The sequence below is a fragment of the Oncorhynchus tshawytscha genome, unplaced genomic scaffold (assembly GCF_018296145.1).
Source record: "Oncorhynchus tshawytscha isolate Ot180627B unplaced genomic scaffold, Otsh_v2.0 Un_contig_6529_pilon_pilon, whole genome shotgun sequence".
Lineage (NCBI taxonomy): Eukaryota > Metazoa > Chordata > Actinopteri > Salmoniformes > Salmonidae > Oncorhynchus > Oncorhynchus tshawytscha.
The window spans coordinates 98,464-117,823 of NW_024609602.1; the positions used below are offsets into that span (position 1 = coordinate 98,464).

At 42.9% G+C, this 19,360-nt stretch overlaps 1 protein-coding gene across 6 annotated transcripts in view; it reads right to left on the bottom strand.

Annotated features, from left to right (window-relative positions):
- Positions 1–19,360, bottom strand: part of arnt2 (aryl-hydrocarbon receptor nuclear translocator 2) — a 121,865-nt gene that overhangs the window by 89,733 nt on the left and 12,772 nt on the right. The window contains exons 4-7 of one of the 6 annotated variants that reach the window (XM_042316165.1): positions 18,799–18,849; positions 13,624–13,825; positions 13,303–13,335; positions 12,517–12,730 (exon numbers count right to left, since the gene is read on the bottom strand). In XM_042316165.1, coding sequence (XP_042172099.1) covers positions 12,517–12,730; positions 13,303–13,335; positions 13,624–13,825; positions 18,799–18,849 — 500 coding nt within the window. Of the gene's footprint in view, positions 1–12,516; positions 12,731–13,302; positions 13,336–13,623; positions 13,838–18,798; positions 18,850–19,360 lie in introns of all 6 variants that reach the window. The other 5 variants (XM_042316164.1, XM_042316168.1, XM_042316167.1 and 2 more) reach the window with 5 other exon arrangements.

Consider the following 19,360-nt stretch of genomic DNA (forward strand, 5'->3'; position numbering starts at 1 on the left):
GTTTAATCAGTGAATTCCAGGGCTGTGTCTGGAGGAGATGACTAAGATGTTCTCTTGTTAGCAGGAAAGCTGGCGGGCTAGCTGCTGTGTATGTGTGTGTGTGTGTGTGTGTGTGTTCATGTGTGAAGCTATCCTCTGCTTCTCTCCATCTGTCAGTTGAGCGCCACAGGTAAAGTTTATCCTGGAACTAATTCCATGTGAAACACTGCAGGGTAGAGGGAGAAGAAAAACACTGCTGCACATGTCTGGACACCATCAGCTGTGTTAGTGTGTTGATTTGTGTTGAGCTCCCGTTTATAGTGTGTGTGTGTGTTATCCCCATTGGTCAGGGATGGTCTCCACTTAGTGATGATTTCAGGGAAAGCGGGAGGAAATGAAGGGATCAATACACTCCACACAGGAAGGGCGATCAGCTGGAATGACGGCATCCCAGGGAGATCCAAGGAAAGTGGAGCAGCAAAGACATGCAGACATTTGTAGACTGTGTGTGATGTGTGTGTGTGGTGATATGTGTGTGTGTGCGCCAACTACCGTCCAGTCCAAAAACCATGTGTTTCTATGTGTAGTGGCTAGGGGTTGTTTAAGGTCTAGGTGCGCCACACACAAACACCTATGTACACACATACAGAAGGAATGTGCGGTATGTGCTGTCAAACCATGTGTGTCTATGGAGTGTGACACTCAGAGGAGATAAGATAAAGCAGTGACAGGCCACTGAAGTCCTCAACAGCTGCCATGTCACTGCTGCTTCTACTAGTCGAGAGTCAGACTTTGAAAACCAGGGTCATTCGAGAGAAAATGACAAAAAAAATAAAAAATACAAAAAAATGTAATAAAATGGGGAAGGTAAAACATTTTCAGTGTAAACGTAAAACAACTATTACCAGATAAAGTAAGTCGGAAAGATAATGGACCTATATACAGTATATTTAAATCATATTATCTTCGAGAACTAACAATCATCAAAATAAAAACTAGACAGTCAGAGAATCTAAAATTCTCCATGTCATGGCCCGGTGCCTCTACTGATTTTGTTATAATGTTTGAGTCACTCAGATAGCATAAGAACAAGGCATTGTTGAAACAAATCCGAGGGGAAACACTGAATACAGATTTGTTTTTCCTTTGCAAAACATTTTACTACGGTTTGCGATTCAACACAACCCAGGTGTGAAAACTGTGTCATTGTTCCATCTCTGAATTGCCAGGGGATACACAACAGTGATGGAATGATAACCAGCCACAGATGAATGTGCCTGGCTGGCACCAAGCCTCCTCTCTCCTTTAACAACCACAGCTACCCGTACTCAAATGACCAAAATAACAACATAGTTCATAGTTCCAGGGACCATAGTTACGACATCGATTAGCCCTATGGCTTAGACCTTTTGGAACATATTTAGCAGCTGATAGGATTTATGCAGTAAAGGTACACTATGCAGAAATCGCTCCTCGTTCCTGGTTGCTAAAATTCAAGAAGTTTGCCTAATTTCAGTTTGTGACAAAACAATCAAGTATAGTTTAGAGAATCATTGTACAATCTAAACCTCTGAAATATATTTTCTATAACAAAAAACGATTGTATTTTCAGCTGTTTAAAGCTGGTGTACAAAACCAAAAGCTAAAGATGCAAAAACAAAACTTTAGAACGGCAAGCATAGAAATAGCGCACATAGAACAGGTCTACTGCTTCTTAGACTTTAAATGAGATCTATAACTCAGATTTCTATGTGAATTTGGTCAGCTCGCCCAAAAAGTTACATATTGCAGCTTTAATGTCAAGGAATGACGAGCAGACAATTGTTGAAGATATACCTGATCACGTCCTAATATGGAGAACAACTATTGTCACGGGAAATCAAACTGCATGCCTAGGTCGTGTTACCACTGGTTTAAATCAAGAGACATGCAATGTCGTAAGTATGGACCCTGGGAGTTTAGACCAAGACCCACCAACTACATAGAGTTTAGTTGCTGCCAACTGCTAAACAGTAGCTTCCCATGCAAAGTGGAAGTACAATCATCATTTACAGAGAAGGGAGGTTTAGAAGTTTGTTACACACATATTTAATCATGGTTCTGGAAGAGTAGAGCCAGCTGTCTTGACTTGGTTGGTTTCACACACAAACATGCATGTATTTGACGTAGATTCACAAAATATGCACACACCTACACGCCCAGGGTTTCCATTAGTTGGTCATATGAAAAGCAGATGAATAAAACTGGCGCCGGCCAATTATCAGGAATTTAAAAAAGACATAGCAAAATAATGGTTCTTAGCCTATTCGTTGATGGAAATGCCAGTCGACAGAAATACATTTAACCTATAAGTGTTTATTATTGGTGTGGGGGGGGGAGGGGGGGGGGCTTTAAAAATGTAGATAGATTGTAGCTTCCATACATGTAATTGTCTGCATTGTTTCCAATTCCCCATATATTTTTTTATATATATATTTTTTTATTATAAGCCACACACACAGTACCAGTCAAAAGTTTGGACACACCTATTCATTCAAGGGGTTTTCTTTACTTTTTTCTACATTGTAGAATAATAGCGAAGACATTAAAACTATGAAATAACACAAGGAATTATGCAGTAACCAAAAATATATTTTATATTTGAGATTCTTCAAAGTAGCCACCCTTTGCCTTGATGACAGCTTTGCACACTCTTGGCATTCTCTCAACCAGCTTCACCTGGAATGCTTTTCAAACAGTCTTGAAGGAGTTCCCACGTGCTGAGCACTTCTTGGCTGCTTTGCTTTTCCTTCACTCCGCGGTCCAACTCATCCCAAACCATCTCAATTGGGTTGAGGTCAGGTGATTGTGGAAGCCAGGTCATCTGATGGAGCACTCCATCACTCTCCTTTGTGGTAAAATAGCCCTTGCAGGTGTGTTTTGGGTCATTGTCCTGTTGAAAAACAAAATGATAGTCCCACTACGCGCAAACCAGATGGGATGGAGTATCGCTGCGGAATGCGGTGGTAGCCATGCAGGTTAAGTGTGTCTTGAATTCTAAATAAATCACTGACATTGTCACCAGCAAAGCAACCCCACACCTCCTCCTCCATGCTTCACGGTGGGAACCACACATAAGGCGATCATCCATTTACCTACTCTGCGCTCCACAAAGACACAGCGGTTGGAACCGATTTCCAGCGGTCTAATGTCCATTGCTCGTGTTTCTTGGACCAAGCAAGTCTCTTCTTATTATTGGTGTCCTTTAGTAGTGGTTTAATTGCAGCAATTCGACCATGAAGGCCTGATTCACGCAGTCTCCTCTGAACAGTTGATGTTGAGATGTTTCTGTTACTTGAACTCTGTGAAGCATTTATTTGAGCTACAATCTAAGATGCAGTTAACTCTAATGAACTTATCCTCTGCAGCAGAGGTAACTTTGAGCCTTCCTTTCCTTTGGCGGTCCTCATGTGAACCAGTTTCATCATAGTGCTTGATGGTTTTTGCGACTGCAAAAGTTCTTGGGATTTTACAGATTGACTGACCTTCATGTCTTCAAGTAATGATGGACTGTTTCTCTTTGCTTATTTGAGTTGTTCTTGCCATAATATGGACTTGGTCTTTTACCAAATAGGGCTCTGTTCTGTATACCACCCCCAACTTGTCACAACACAACTGATTGGCTTGAAAGCATTGAGGAAAGAAATTCCACAAATTAACTTTTAACAAGGCACACCTGTTAATTGAAATGCATTCCAGGTGACTACCTCGTGAAGCTGGTTGAGAGAATGCCAAGAGTGTGCAAAGCTGTCAATAAGGCAAAGGGTGGCAACTTTGAAGAATCTCAAATATAATATAATGTAATAATATACATGTACAATATACAATGTTCTTGTTTTTTAAAGAAAAGCACATTTTTTGTCCTTTAAAATAACATCAAATTGATCAGAAATACAGTGTAGACATTGTTAATGTTGTTGATGACTATTGTAGCTGGAAACGGCTGATTTTTTATGGAATATCTACATAGGCGTACAGAGGCCCATTATCAGCAACCATCACTCCTGTGTTCCAATGGCATGTTGTGTTAGCTAATCCAAGTTTATCATTTTAAAAGGCTAATTGATCATTAGAAAACCCTTTTGCAATTGTGTTAGCACAGCTGAAAACTGTTGTTCTGATTAAAGAAGCAATAAAACTGGCCTTCTTTAGACTAGTTGAGAGCGTCAGCATCTGGAGCATCAGCATTTGTGGGTTCGATTACAGGCTCAAAATGGCCAGAAAAAAATAACTTTCTTCTTAAACTCGTCAGTCTATTCTTGTTCTGAGAAATGAAGGCTATTCCATGCGAGAAATTGCCAAGAAACTGCAGATCTTGTACAACGCTCTGTACTACTCCCTTCACAGAAGAGCGCAAACTGACTCTAACCAGAATAGAAAGAGGAGTGGGAATCTCCGGTGCACAACTGAGCAAGAGGAAAAGTACATTAGTGTCTAGCTGAGAAACAGACGCCTCACAAGTTCTCAACTGGCAGCTTCATTAAATGGTACCCACAAAACACCAGTCTCAACGTCAACAGTGAAGAGGCGACTCCGGGATGCTGGCTTTCTAGGCAGAGTTGCAAAGAAAAAGCCAATAAAACAAACAAAAAGATTAAGATGGCCAAAAGAACACAGACACTGGACAAAGGAACTTTGCCTATGTCCCGTGTCACATTTTTCTAACAGAAACCCTGACACACACAAACACCACACACACGAAAGTAGAGTGAAAACAAATACTTCAGAGTCAGTGTGCATTATCCTGAAAGGACCCAGAGAATGAGGCTACATGTAGTTTCATTATCCAGACAGGACCCAGAGAATGAGGCTACATGTAGTTTCATTATCCAGACAGGACCCAGAGAATGAGGCTACATGTAGTTTCATTATCCAGACAGGACCCAGAGAATGAGGCTACATGTAGTTTCATTATCCAGACAGGACCCAGAGACTACACGTAGACAACTATCCCTCCCTTCATCCACTATCCCTTCATCCATCTCTAACCATCCCTTCATCCTCTATCCCTCCCTTCATCCCTTCATCCTCTATCCCTCCCTTCATCCACTATCCCTTCATCCATCTCTATCCATCCCTTCATCCTCTATCCCTCCCTTCATCCTCTATCCCTCCCTTCATCCACTTTCCCTTCATCCATCCCTTCATCCTCTATCCCTCCCTTCATCCATCTCTATCCATCCCTTCATCCTCTATCCCTCCCTTCATCCTCAATCCCTCCCTTCATCCTCTATCCCTCCCTTCATCCACTATCCCTCCCTTCATCCACTATCCCTCCCTCATCCATCCACTATCCCTTCATCCATCTCTATCCCTCCCTTCATCTTCTATCCATCCCTTCATCCTCTATCCCTCCCTTCATCCACTATCCCTTCATCCTCTATCCCTCCCTTCATCTTCTATCCATCCCTTCATCCTCTATCCCTCCCTTCATCTTCTATCCATCCCTTCATCCTCTATCCCTCCCTTCATCCACTATCCCTTCATCCATCCCTTCATCCTCTATCCCTCCCTTCATCTTCTATCCATCCCTTCATCCTCTATCCCTTCATCCATCTCTATCCATCCCTTCATCTTCTATCCATCCCTTCATCCTCTATCCCTCCCTTCATCCACTATCCCTTCATCCATCTCTATCCATCCCTTCATCCTTGATCCACCCCTTCATCCTCTATCCCTCCCTTTATCCACTATCCCTTCATCCCTCTCTATCCATCCCTTCATTCTCTATCCATCCCTTCATCCCTCTATCCATCCCTTCATCCCTCTATCCATCCCTTCATCCTCTATCCACCCCTTCATCCACTATCCATCCCTTCATCCCTCTATCCATCCCTTCATCCACTATCCATCCCTTCATCCCTCTCTATCCATCCCTTCATCCGCTATCCATCCCTTCATCCTCTATCCATCCCTTCATCCGCTATCCATCCCTTCATCCGCTATCCATCCCTTCATCCGCTATCCATCCCTTCATCCTCTATCCATCCCTTTACATCTATCCATCCCTTCATCCCATCATCCATCCCTTCATCCTCTATCCATCCCTTCATCCCCTATCCATCCCTTCATCCTCTATCCATCCCTTCATCCTGTCATCCATCCCTTCATCTTCTATCCATCCCTTCATCCTCTATCCCTCCCTTCATCCACTATCCCTTCATCCCTTCATCCTCTATCCATCCCTTCATCCTCTATCCATCCCTTCATCCTCTATCCATCCCTTCATCCGCTATCCATCCCTTCATCCTCTATCCATCCCTTCATCCTCTATCCATCCCTTTACATCTATCCATCCCTTCATCCCATCATCCATCCCTTCATCCTCTATCCATCCCTTCATCCTCTATCCATCCCTTCATCCCCTATCCATCCCTTCATCCCCTATCCATCCCTTCATCCTCTATCCATCCCTTCATCCTGTCATCCATCCCTTCATCTTCTATCCATCCCTTCATCCTCTATCCCTCCCTTCATCCACTATCCCTTCATCCCTCTCTATCCATCCCTTCATCCTCTATCCCTCCCTTCATCCTCTATCCCTCCCTTCATCCTCTATTCCTCCCTTCATCCATCTCTATCCATCCCTTCATCCATCTCTATCCTTCCCTTCATCCACTATCCCTTCATCCATCTCTATCCATCCCTTCATCTTCTATCCATCCCTTCATCCTCTATCCCTTCATCCATCTCTATCCATCCCTTCATCTTCTATCCATCCCTTCATCCTCTATCCCTCCCTTCATCCACTATCCCTACATCCATCTCTATCCATCCCTTCATGCTCTATCCACCCCTTCATCCTCTATCCCTCCCTTCATCCACTATCCCTTCATCCCTCTCTATCCATCCCTTCTTCCCTCTATCCATCCCTTCATCCCTCTATCCATCCTCTATCCATCCCTTTATCCTCTATCCACCCCTTTATCCACTATCCATCGAAGGGATGGATATCCATCCCTTCATCCCACTATCCATCCCTTCATCCCTCTCTATCCATCCCTTCATCCGCTATCCATCCCTTCATCCTCTATCCATCCCTTCATCCGCTATCCATCCCTTCATCCTCTATCCATCCCTTCATCCTCTATCCATCCCTTCATCCCCTATCCATCCCTTCATCCTCTATCCATCCTCTATCCATCCCTTCATCCTGTCATCCATCCCTTCATCCCGTCATCCATCCCTTCATCCTCTATCCATCCCTTCATCCGCTATCCATCCCTTCATCCTCTATCCATCCCTTCATCCTCTATCCATCCCTCTACATCTTTCCATCCTTTCATCTTTATATGATGGATGAGAATCCATCTCTTCCCATCTCTTTCTGACAGACTAAACTCAGAGTGAAGCCATGTGAAGTGAATCCAACTGTATACCTACCACTCCACCCCCCTTTCCATCCCACCCTCACCCCGACAGACGGAATGGAGGTTGAAGCATTTCATCTCTCACTTTGCCAGCGGGTCTTCATTCACATTCGGCCTGGTCCAATCCCAATTCATATAATATGCATGCTCATCCAATCAGTAACCTCGGCATGCAAACAGCTCATTAGTCATGCGAGGGCGTAGGATGAGTAACCGGGCTCACTCAATCACAGTGAAACATGAGGCTAATCACAGGCTGATCAGGGGCTGATGTAGGCTAAATATTTTATCTGGAGCTGTTTTCAACTCCAGGACAAATGATCAGGCTACACTGAGAAGACACCAGCTAGGAGATGAAATCAGTTAAACGTTCCAATTTCAGGGGAGTATATTCTACCCCTGTGCAGCAATCAGTGTTAATCTGAGACGTGTGGTTTGGGAGGCGACGGGAAGCTCCGTGTGTGTCAGAGCTGAGGAGAAATGTCAGCAGAGTTTTACATGGAGCGGCTCAGAACAGATGAGGGGGAACTCGGAGAGGCTGCATCCCAAATGGCATCCTATTCCATATATAGTGCACTAGCTTTGACCAGGGCCCATAGGACTTGTGTCAAAAGTAGTGCACTTCATAGGGAAAATAGTACCATTTGGGAAATCATGTTCAATTGAATCTCACACTGGGAGCATGTTGTTAGCACTCTGTAGGATTACTGTCTCACTCCCACTCCAAAACCAAAGTTTACCGAACATTATTAGAGATGAGTACATGACTACTTGAGGTCTGAAAACCCTTGATAACCCCTAACACTCCTATCAACGACCATAACCATGTACTGACATGTATTACATATGCTAACATAACACATTGTAGATTTTTATTTTTTTTTGTACTTTTTTTTGAGTGGCCAAAATGTACCATTGGTCCTTATGGGAGAAATAAGGAGTTATTGACCTGAATTGACCTCCTCAACAACCTTCTCTTCCCATCACTATGACTCCCATCACTAAGCTGCCGACAGCAACAACTGCTCCATCACTAAGCTGCCGACAGCAACAACTGCTCCATCACTAAGCTGCCGACAGCAACGACTGCTCCATCACTAAGCTGCCGACAGCAACAACTGCCCCATCACTAAGCTGCAGACAGCAACAACTGCTCCATCACTAAGCTGCCGACAGCAACAACTGCCCCATCACTAAGCTGCAGACAGCAACAACTGCTCCATCACTAAGCTGCCGACAGCAACAACTGCTCCATCACTAAGCTGCCGACAGCAACAACTGCTCCATCACTAAGCTGCCGACAGCACAACTGCTCCATCACTGCTCCATCACTAAACTGCTGCCGACAGCAACAACTGCTCCATCACTAAGCTGCCGACAGCAACAACTGCTCCATCACTGCCAACAGCAACAACTGCTCCATCACTAAGTTGCCAACAGCAACAACTGCTCCATCACTAAGTTGCCAACAGCAACAACTGCTCCATCACTAAGTTGCAGACAGCAACAACTGCTCCATCACTAAGCTGCCGACAGCAACAACTGCTCCATCACTAAGCTGCCGACAGCAACAACTGCTCCATCAATAAGCTGCAGACAGCAACAACTGCTCCAAACAAAACAACAGTAGACTGAACTGATCTGTCTGGTCTCTCTCTGTCAGCGAGCTGGCAAACACACTTGATTCTAATCATGCACATACAGGCAGGCAGGCAGGCAGGCTAACGCTAACACACACACACACACACACACACACACACACACACACACACACACACACACACACTACAAAACAGGGGGAGAAAGAAGGCCAGACAGAAGAAAACAGTTAGTTAAGTTACACTAGGTTTCACAATGAGCCAAGGCTCTAATGCTCTGACTGACTTCAAAGGGCACGTGTGTGTAAGTGTGTGTATCAAAGTGTGAGTCTCTAAGCGTGTGCGTCCTCAATGTTCTCCAGAGGGAGAGAAGAGTGTGTGATGGTTGTGTGTTGTGGACTGTTAGATTCAGAAGAGGGGCTGTAGAGTCTATGTGAGGACAGATTGATGGTGGTATTCACATGGCTACATTGCCCTCTAGTGGACAGTATATCCCTCCTAGTCAGATACAATACAGTGTCCTATGGACGCACACCTTTCTTCCAGGCAGGGAAACAGTCATTCTTGTTAGTCATCCTAACCAGAGAGGTCTTAACTATTTGGAGTAGAATTCCATAGCTAAAGTACGGCTTACTGAGCTATATTCAGAGGGGTTGGGTTTAATGCGGAAGACATATTTCAGTTCAAAATCAAATCAAATCAAATGTATTTGTCACATACACATGGTTAGCAGATGTTAATGCGAGTGTAGCGAAATGCTTGTGCTTCTAGTTCCGATAATGCAGTAATAACCAACGAGTAATCTAACCTAACAATTCCACAACTACTACCTTATACACACAAGTGTAAAGGGATAAAGAATATGTACATAAATATATATGAATGAGTAATGGTACAGAACGGCATAGGCAAGATGCAGTAGATGGTATCGAGTACAGTATATACATATGAGATGAGTAATGTAGGGTATGTAAACAAAGTGGCATAGTTTAAAGTGGCTAGTGATACATGTATTACATAAAGATGCAGTAGATGATAGAGTACAGTATATACATATACATATGAGATGAATAATGTAGGGTATGTAAACATTATATTAAGTAGCATTGTTTAAAGTGGCTAGTGATATATTTTACATCAATTTCCATCAATTCCCAGTTGAATGCATTCAGTTGTGGAACAAGGTATCCCCCTTTCCCTTTATAGGATGCAAAAGAATCTGTCACGGACTTCTGAGAATGAGAATAAGAGTGAGGACCATGGGAGCTATCAAGAGAGTTGGGAATAGAGCAGGATGGGACTGTCACTATCTGTCAGAGAGTTGGTATAAAACAGGATGGGACTGTCACTATCTGTCAGAGAGTTGGTATAGAACAGGATGGGACTGTCACTCTGTCAGAGAGTTGGTATAAAACAGGATGGTACTGTCACTATCTGTCAGAGAGTTGGTATAGAACAGGATGGGACTGTCACTATCTGTCAGAGAGTTGGTATAAAACAGGATGGGACTGTCACTATCTGTCAGAGAGTTGGTATAAAACAGGATGGGACTGTCACTCTGTCAGAGAGTTGGTATAGAACAGGATGGGACTGTCACTATCTGTCAGAGAGTTGGTATAGAACAGGATGGGACCATCACTATCTAAATGTTTTTCTCTCCAGTCATGTCTGTTTAGCATGGTTTCCTCCCAGTCGTGTCTGTTTAGCAGGATGGGTTTCACTCCCAGTTGGTATAGAACAGGATGGGACTGTCACTATCTGTTGGTATAGAACAGGATGGGTTTCCTCCCAGTCGTGTCTGTTTAGTTTCCTCACTATCAGTCGTGTCTGTTTAGAACAGGATGGGACTGTCACTCAGAGAGTTGGTATAAAACATCTGTCAGAGACTGTCCAGTCGTGTCTGTATCTGTCAGCGGTTTCAGGATGGGACTCCCAGAAGCAGGTTTCCTCCCAGTCGTGTCTGTTTACGCGGTTTCCTCCCATCGTGTCTGTTTTTTCTCCCAGTCGTGTCTGTTTAGCGCGGTTTCCTCACAGTCGTGTCTGTTTAGCGCGGTTTCCTCCCAGTCGTGTCTGTTTAGCGAGGTTCAGCGCGAACAGACACAACTGGGAGGAAACAGCGCTGGTTTCCTCCCAGTTGTGTCTGTTTAGCACAGTTTCCTCCCGAAGGTGATGTGGAATTTCTTAAGGTTTGTTTTTATGTTGTATTTGTAGCATTTATTTTGCCCGCCAGGGGCTCACTAACCTTCCTTCAACTGGGAGTGCATCGGCGTGAGTTGGGCATCCGGGCATGGAATTCCATCAGAGTTGGTGCTGTATTATACACTAAGTCTACAAAACATTAGGAACACCTGCTCTTTCCTTGACATACACTAACTAGGCGAAACCAGGTGAAAGCTATGATCCCACTTGTTAAATCCACTTCAAATCAGTGTAGATGGAGGGGAGGAGACAGTTTAAAGAAGGATTTTTAAGCCTTGCGACAATTGAGATGGATTGTGTATGTGTGCCATTCAGAGGGTGAATGGGCAAGAGAAAATATTTAAGACAAAACATTAGCTTTTGAATGGGGTATGGTAGTAGGTGCCAGGCACACTGCTTTGAGTGTGTTAAGAACTGCAATGCTGCTGGGTTTTTCACGTTCAACAGTTTCCCGTGTATCAAAAATTATCCACCACGCTAAGGACATCCAGCCAACTTGACACAACTGCGGGAAGCATTCAACATGGGCCAGCTTCCCCGTGTAACGCTTTCGACACCTTGTAGAGTCCATGCCCCGACAAATAGAGGCTATTCGGAGGGCAAAAGGGGGTGCAACTCAATATTAGGAAGGTGTTCCTAATGTTTTTAAAATAAGTGTTCATTCAGTATTGTTGTAATTGTCATTATTATATATTTAAAAATCGTCCGATTAATCGGTATCTGCTTTTTTTGGTCCCTCAATAATCTGTATCGGCATTGAAAAATCATAAATCGGTCGACCTCTAATTCCTACCTATCGTGGAGTTCTAGCCTGGGAAACTGCAGCATTCCCAGCCAACATTCCTACCTCTGACATGGAGTTGTAGTTAACGGAATAGCAGGATTCCTGAACAGTATTGCGAACCAACATAGCTTTCACTAGGGAATATCAATGTGTATAGCAGTATTCCTGAACAGTACTGCGAACCAACATAGCTTTCACTAGGGAATATCAATGTATATAGCAGTATTCCTGAACAGTACTGCAAACTAACATAGCTTTCACTAGGGAATATCAATGTATATAGCAGTATTCCTGAACAGTACTGCAAACTAACATAGCTTTCACAAGGGAATATCAATGTGTATAGCAGTATTCCTGAACAGTACTGCAAACTAACATAGCTTTCACTAGGGAATATCAATGTATATAGCAGTATTCCTGAACAGTACTGCAAACCAACATAGCTTTCACTAGGGAATATCAATGTGTATAGCAGTATTCCTGAACAGTACTGCAAACCAACATAGCTTTCACTAGGGAATATCAATGTATATAGCAGTATTCCTACCTGTCATGGAATTCTCTGAGGTGCTGAGCTGTTCCCGCAACTTGTCCACATCGTCAGGATGCACCTGTTCATACAGCGTGCTGCCAAACCACTCCGACTGCGGGTGGTTGAGCACCGGTGTCACCGAGTCAGACACGTAGATCACGCGGCCCGTCTCCGCGGCGACCACAAACAGGAAGCCGTCGGCCGCCTCCAGGATGAGGTGCTTCAACTCCTATTAGACGAGAGGAGAAAAGAGAAACAGAACACACACACGTGTGTGACGGCAGAGCAGAAACACACGTCACAGTAAAGATGAGGGATATGCAGTATTGATTGACATACCATTGGTGAAAATCCGGGACAAACAGACACACACGCCAAGGGCAGAGGCAGGGGACATGACAGACAGCCTGCAAAAGCTTTATTTATTTCAAATTGATAAGATCAATATGCTGACAGAAAATTGTGTCAGCGGATATCATTTGTAGAGCTGCACAGATGTGCAGACCCAACGTACAGAACCCAAATGCAGAGTCAAAGAGAATAGAACAAAACCAGTTCATAGACTCACCTTTTCAGTTTGGCTTTGTACTAGTTTATTTATGTACTTTTTTTTCATCTCTAATTCCTATGTGTTTGTATTCATTTTGATCATATTATGCTGCTTTTATTGCCTTTTATGTTACTTTGTCTTTTTATTGTTTACTTTTTAATGACTATTATTACTATTTTATTATGTACAGCACCTTGAGTTGCGGTCTCTGTATGAAATGTGCTATACAAATAAAGTTGTTTTATTATTACCTGTTTGCTGAGGAGGAGGGTTTGTAGACCCTGCTAAATTACTCACACAGACACACACACACACGCAAAACGCACACACACACAGATACGCGCACATCAGCCCCCATGACCAACCCACCCACAAAACACACACACACATTGGTCGTGTTCCAGGCCGACTACATTGCAGTCATTGCATGGCATCAACCAATGGTCGTGTGCCATTTCATCGACAGCGCAGTTGGGTTATCAGATTGCGATATCATACGATGCAGTTAGCTGGTAGTTGTCTGCAATGTAGTCAGCCTGGAACGCGGCCATCGTCACCCCCACCTATAATACCTGTTCGGTCAGGAAGGAGGGCTTGTACGCCCCGTCAGTGGACGTGTTCCCGGTCCCTCTCATGGACTTCATGTGGGACACGGCCATGCGGAGGATAGTCAGTTTGTCTGGCTTGCGGGCCAGAGCGCTGCAGGTGGGCACCATGTCCGACAGCTCCGTTATGTACTGGGTCATCTTGTTACGGCGACGCCGCTCTATCTCGCTGTGGTTCTCTCTGGAACAGAGAGGAGGATTTAGACACATAGGGGGAGGCGTCGCTGGTGGTCAGGAGGGGGGGGGGGTGGTCGTCACTGGTTGGCCACTGTCACGTTCTGGTCATCGTTCGTATGTGTTTTCCTTGTTTTAGTGTTGGTCAGGACGTGAGCTGGGTGGGCATTCTATGTTGTGTGTCTGGTTTGTCTATTTCTATGTTTGGCCTGATATGGTTCTCAATCAGAGGCAGGTGTTAGTCATTGTCTCTGATTGGGAACCATATTTAGGTAGCCTGTTTTGTGTTGGGTTTTGTGGGTGATTGTTCCTGTCTTTGCGTTTGTTGTCACCAGATAGGCTGTTTAGGTTTTCACACCTTTATTCATGTATAGTTTTCTTCATTAAAAAACATGAATAACCACCACGCTGCATTTTGGTCCGCCTCTCTTTCACCAGAAGAAAACCATTACAGCCACGGTGGACAGGATATAAATGTAAACATCATTTCTTATCTTAAAATTCACAAATCAGTGAAAAGCATTGAACAGACAGAAGGGGTCTTTGAGGCTGTACTGTGGGCCGATTTGGTGTGTGTTTGTGCATTTGTTTTAGCATTGATGTGTATGCACCATAACCCTAAACCCAATTCTGATTTCATGATAATGCAGTTTTTTTTCTAACATGAGCATCCAGTGACAACCATCTGCATATACCAGTGTTTCCCCTAGCGGTGCTTAGGCAGGACGGGCTGCCTACAAAATCATTTGCCTCCATTGGTTTGAATTGGAACTTTCGGTGTTAAAAGCTTAGTATGTTAGTTTTGATACAGTAAGGTAAACTCTAGTGAACCGACTTCAAACTTGGTTGTTCAACACCTACCTATGGCTGGATACACACTTTTATTTAAACTGAATTCATTGCCAGCCATTCTTGGAGATAGGAGTACGTGCACGTAAGTCTAAGAACCATAATACTCTGTACTAGAGAAGACTAAAGGGAAGTTAGGAGAAGAGAAGTTATTCAGTTGCTTTTCAGCGTTTGAGTTTGTCTTCTGAGGACATAAAGAACATACAGGGATTAAAGAACACAGCAAACCAGAACACAATCTCTGAGCTACGGATAGACAGGTCCTCAATTTCTATGTTCATTTATTTGATCATGAACGTCATGTGTGAATAACATACATTGCCTTCAGAAAGTATTCACACCCCTTGACTTTTACAACATTTTGTTGTTACAAAGTGGGATTAAAATGAATTTAATTGTAATGTTTTTCAAAGATCTAGACAAAATACTTGGTAAGGTCAAAAATGTGTAAAATAAAACACTAATATATCTTACTTAGATAAGTATTCAACCCAAATGAGTCAATACATGTTACAATCACCTTTGGCAGCGATTACAGCTGTGAGTCTTTCTGGGTAAACCTCTCAGAGCATTCTACACCTGGATTGTGAAACATTTGCCCAAGTTCTTCAAGCTCTGTCAAATTGGTTGTTGATCATTGCTAGACAACCATTTTGAGGTCTTGCCATAGATTTTCAAGCAGATTTAAGTGAAAACTAACTCAGCCACTCAGGAACATTCACTGTCTTCTTGGTAAGCAACTCCATTGTAAATGTGGCCTTGTGTTTTAGGTTATTGTCCTTCTGAAAGTTGAATTCCTCTCCCAGTGTCTGTTGGAAAGGAGACTTTAACTAAGTTTCCCTCTAGGATTTTGGCTGTGCTTAGCTCCATTCAATTAATTTTTTTATCCTGAAAAATTCCATAGTCCTTAACAATTACAAGTATACCCATAACATGATGCAGCCACCACTATGCTTGAAAATATGGAGTGGTACTCAGTAATCTGTTGTATTGGATTTGCCCCAAACGTGACACTTTGTTTGCAGGACACAAAGTGAATTGCTTTGCTGAAAACAGGATGCATGTTTTTGAATATTTGCATTCTGTACAGGCTTCCTTCTTTTCACTCTGTCAATTAGGTTAGTATTGTGGAGAACCTGCAATGTTGTTGATCCATCCTCAGTTTTAAACTGTTTTAAAAAGTCACCATTGGCCTAATGGTGAAATCCCTGAGCGGTTTCCTTCCTCTCTGGCAACTGAGTTAGGAAGGACGCCTGTGTCTTTGTAGTGACTGGGTGTATTGATATACCATCTAAAGTATAATGAATAACTCCACCACGCCCAAGGAATTTTCAATATCTACTTAATTTTTTTTTACCCATATACCAATAGATGCCCTTCTTTGCTAGGCATTGGAAAACCTGTGGTCTTGTGGTTGAATCTGTGTTTGAAATTCATGTCTCGACTGAGGGACCTTACAGAAAATTGTATGTGTGGGGTACAGAGGTAGTCATTCCAAAATCATGTTAACCTCACTAGGGTAGGGGGCACTATTTTCACCTCCGGATGAAAAGTGTGCCCAAAGTAAACTGCCTGCTACTCAGGCCCAGAAGCTAGGGTATGCATATAATTAGTATATTTGGATAGGAAACACTCCAAAGTTTCTAGAACTGTTAAAATAATGTTTTACTTTGGTGTTTCCCAATTTTTAAAGGGATAGGACCCAGATTCTGTTCCCTATTGCTTCTACTTATTGTGAATAGTCTTTAGACATTGTTTCAGGCTTTTATTCTGAAAAATGAGAGAGAATGACAACTTTGAGTCAGTGGATAGTGGGATGTCCCCAGAGCTGTTTCCTGCGCACGACCGAGAGCGCACCTTTCTTGTTCTTCTTTTATATTGACGACGCTATTGTCCGGTTGAAATATTATCAATTATTTAGGCTAAAAACAACCTGAGGATTGATTATGAACATCGTTTGACATGTTTCTACGAACTTTACAGATACTATTTGGAATTTTCGTCTGCCTCTTGTGACCGCGTTTGAGCCATTGGATTACTGAACAAAACGCGCCAACAAAATTGAGGTTTTTGGATATAAAGAGGGACTTTATCGAACAAAACAAACATTTATTGTGTAACTGGGCATCTTGTGAGTGCAACCATACAAAGATCATCAAAGGTAAGTGATTCATTTTATTGCTATTTCTAACTTTTGTGACTAATCTACTTGGCTGGTATGTAATGTTTTGTTTGCTGAGTGCTGTCCTCAGATAATCTCATGGTTTGCTTTCACCGTAAAGCCTTTTTGAAATATGACACGGTGGCTGGATTAACAACAAGTTAAGCTTTATTTTGATGTATTACAATTGTGATTTCATGAAAGTTAAATGTATAGTAATTATAGTCATTTAAATTTGGCACTCTGCAATTTCACTGAATGTTGGCCAGGTGGGACGCTACTGTCCCACACCCTCTAGAGAAGTTAAGCACTATTATTGCAGACAGAGTGAGTCCATACAACTTGTGAAAAATGTTTCCTCCTGAACTTATTTAGGCTTGCATAACAAAGGGCTTGAATACTTATTGACTCAAAACATTTCAGATTTTCATTTGTAATTCATTTGTAAACACTTTGACATTATGAGGTATTGTGTGTAGGACAGTGAGAAAAACATTAAATTGAATCAATTTAAATTCAGGCTGTAACACAACAAAATATGGAAAAAGTCCAGGGGTGTGAATACTTTCTGAAGGCACTGTATTTCTAATGTCCCAAATAGGTGAGGTTTCCATACAAGCCCTTTTTGAGTCAGTACTAACTGAATAGGGTGAGGTTTCCATACAAGCCCTTTTGAGTCAGCACTAACTGAATAGGGTGAGGTTTCCATACAAGCCCTTTTTGAGTCAGTACTACCTGAATAGGGTGAGGTTTCCATACAAGCCCGTTTTGAGTCAGTACTACCTGAATAGGGTGAGGTTTCTATACAAGCCCTTTTTGAGTCAGCACTAACTGAATAAGGTGAGGTTTCCATACAAGCCCTTTTTGAGTCAGCACTAACTGAATAGGGAGCCATTTGGGAAACAACCTTCATTTCCATAGCAGGTCTGGTGGCATAAATACATTATGAAGATGAATGATGAATAAAACATCAGATTAATAAATTGACAATTTTGAAAAGTAGGTTTGTTTCAGAGTTACTACTGGGGGAGCTCTGGGGGAGCTCTGATTGATTTTGATTTTTGAATTGGTATGATTTACTTGAAGTCCCTGGGCATTTAGGCTTTCCATCTGAAATCCCTGGGAATTTAGGCTTTCCATCTGAAATCCCTGGGCATTTAGGCTTTCCATCTGAAATCCCTGGGCATTTAGGCTTTCCATCTGAAATCCCTGGGAATTTAGGCTTTCCATCTGAAATCCCGGAGAATTTAGGCTTTCCATCTGAAATCTCTGGGCATTTAGGCTTTCCATCTGAAATCCCTGAGAATTTAGGCATTCCATCTGAAATCCCTGGGAATTTAGGCTTTCCATCTGAAATCCCTGAGAATTTAGACTTTTCATCTGAAAACCCTGAGAATTTAGACTTTCCATCTGAAATCCCTGGGAATTTAGGCTTTCCATCTGAAATCCCTGGGAATTTAGGCTTTCCATCTGAAATGCCTGGGAATTTAGGCTTTCCATCTGAAATGCCTGGGAATTTAGGCTTTCCATCTGAAATGCCTGGGAATTTAGGCGTTCCATCTGAAATCCCTGGGAATTTAGGCTTTCCATCTGAAATCCCTGGGAATTTAGGCTTTCCATCTGAAATCCCTGGGAATTTAGGCTTTCCTTTTGACTGTATTCTATCCAAGTCTCCACATCTCTGTGGGTCAAATTCACTCAGCGCTTGGCTGCACTGTTTGAAATTAAGTTTACACCTGATATTTCCATTAAGGAATGAAAGACAACTGTAAAAACATCCCTTTTATCCATGCTTAACAGTTAGTGTTTAAAACAAATGCATGTAGTGTTTTATTCACTGGTGAAAAGAGCAGGTGTAACCTGACACCGCTGTAAACGTTAGTTAAGTGTTTTAGTCAAGCCCTGGGAGGTGGGGTGAGTCAGTGAAATCCTATGGAGCTCTAGCAGGCCAGGCCTACCTGGCATATCTCTCCTTATCATCACCAGGTATCTGATCATCATCATCATACCTAGAGAGAGGAGCAGAGAAGAAACACAGCATGTAACACCTGGGACACCACTCACTGAGACGCAAACACCTGAACACAGTAGCATGACCACGGTAGCCTGAGAACAGTAGACTGAGAACAGTAGTCTAAACACGGTAGCCTGAACACAGTAGCCTGAGAACAGTAGCCTGAGAACAGTAGAATGATAACCAGTCTAAACACGGTAGCCTGAACACAGTAGCCTAACACAGTAGAATGATAACCATAGTTTAAACACGGTAGCCTGAACACAGTAGCCTGAGAACAGTAGCCTAACACAGTAGACTGATAACCATCGTCTAAACACGGTAGCCTGACCACACTAACACAGTAGCCTGAACACAATATCCTGAGAACAGTAGCCTGACCACACCCTAACACAGTACCCTGATCACAGTAGCCTTAGCACAGTAGCCTTAGCACAGTAGCCTGATAACCGTAGTCTAAACACGGTAGCCTGACCACACTCTAACATGGTAGCCTGAACACGGTA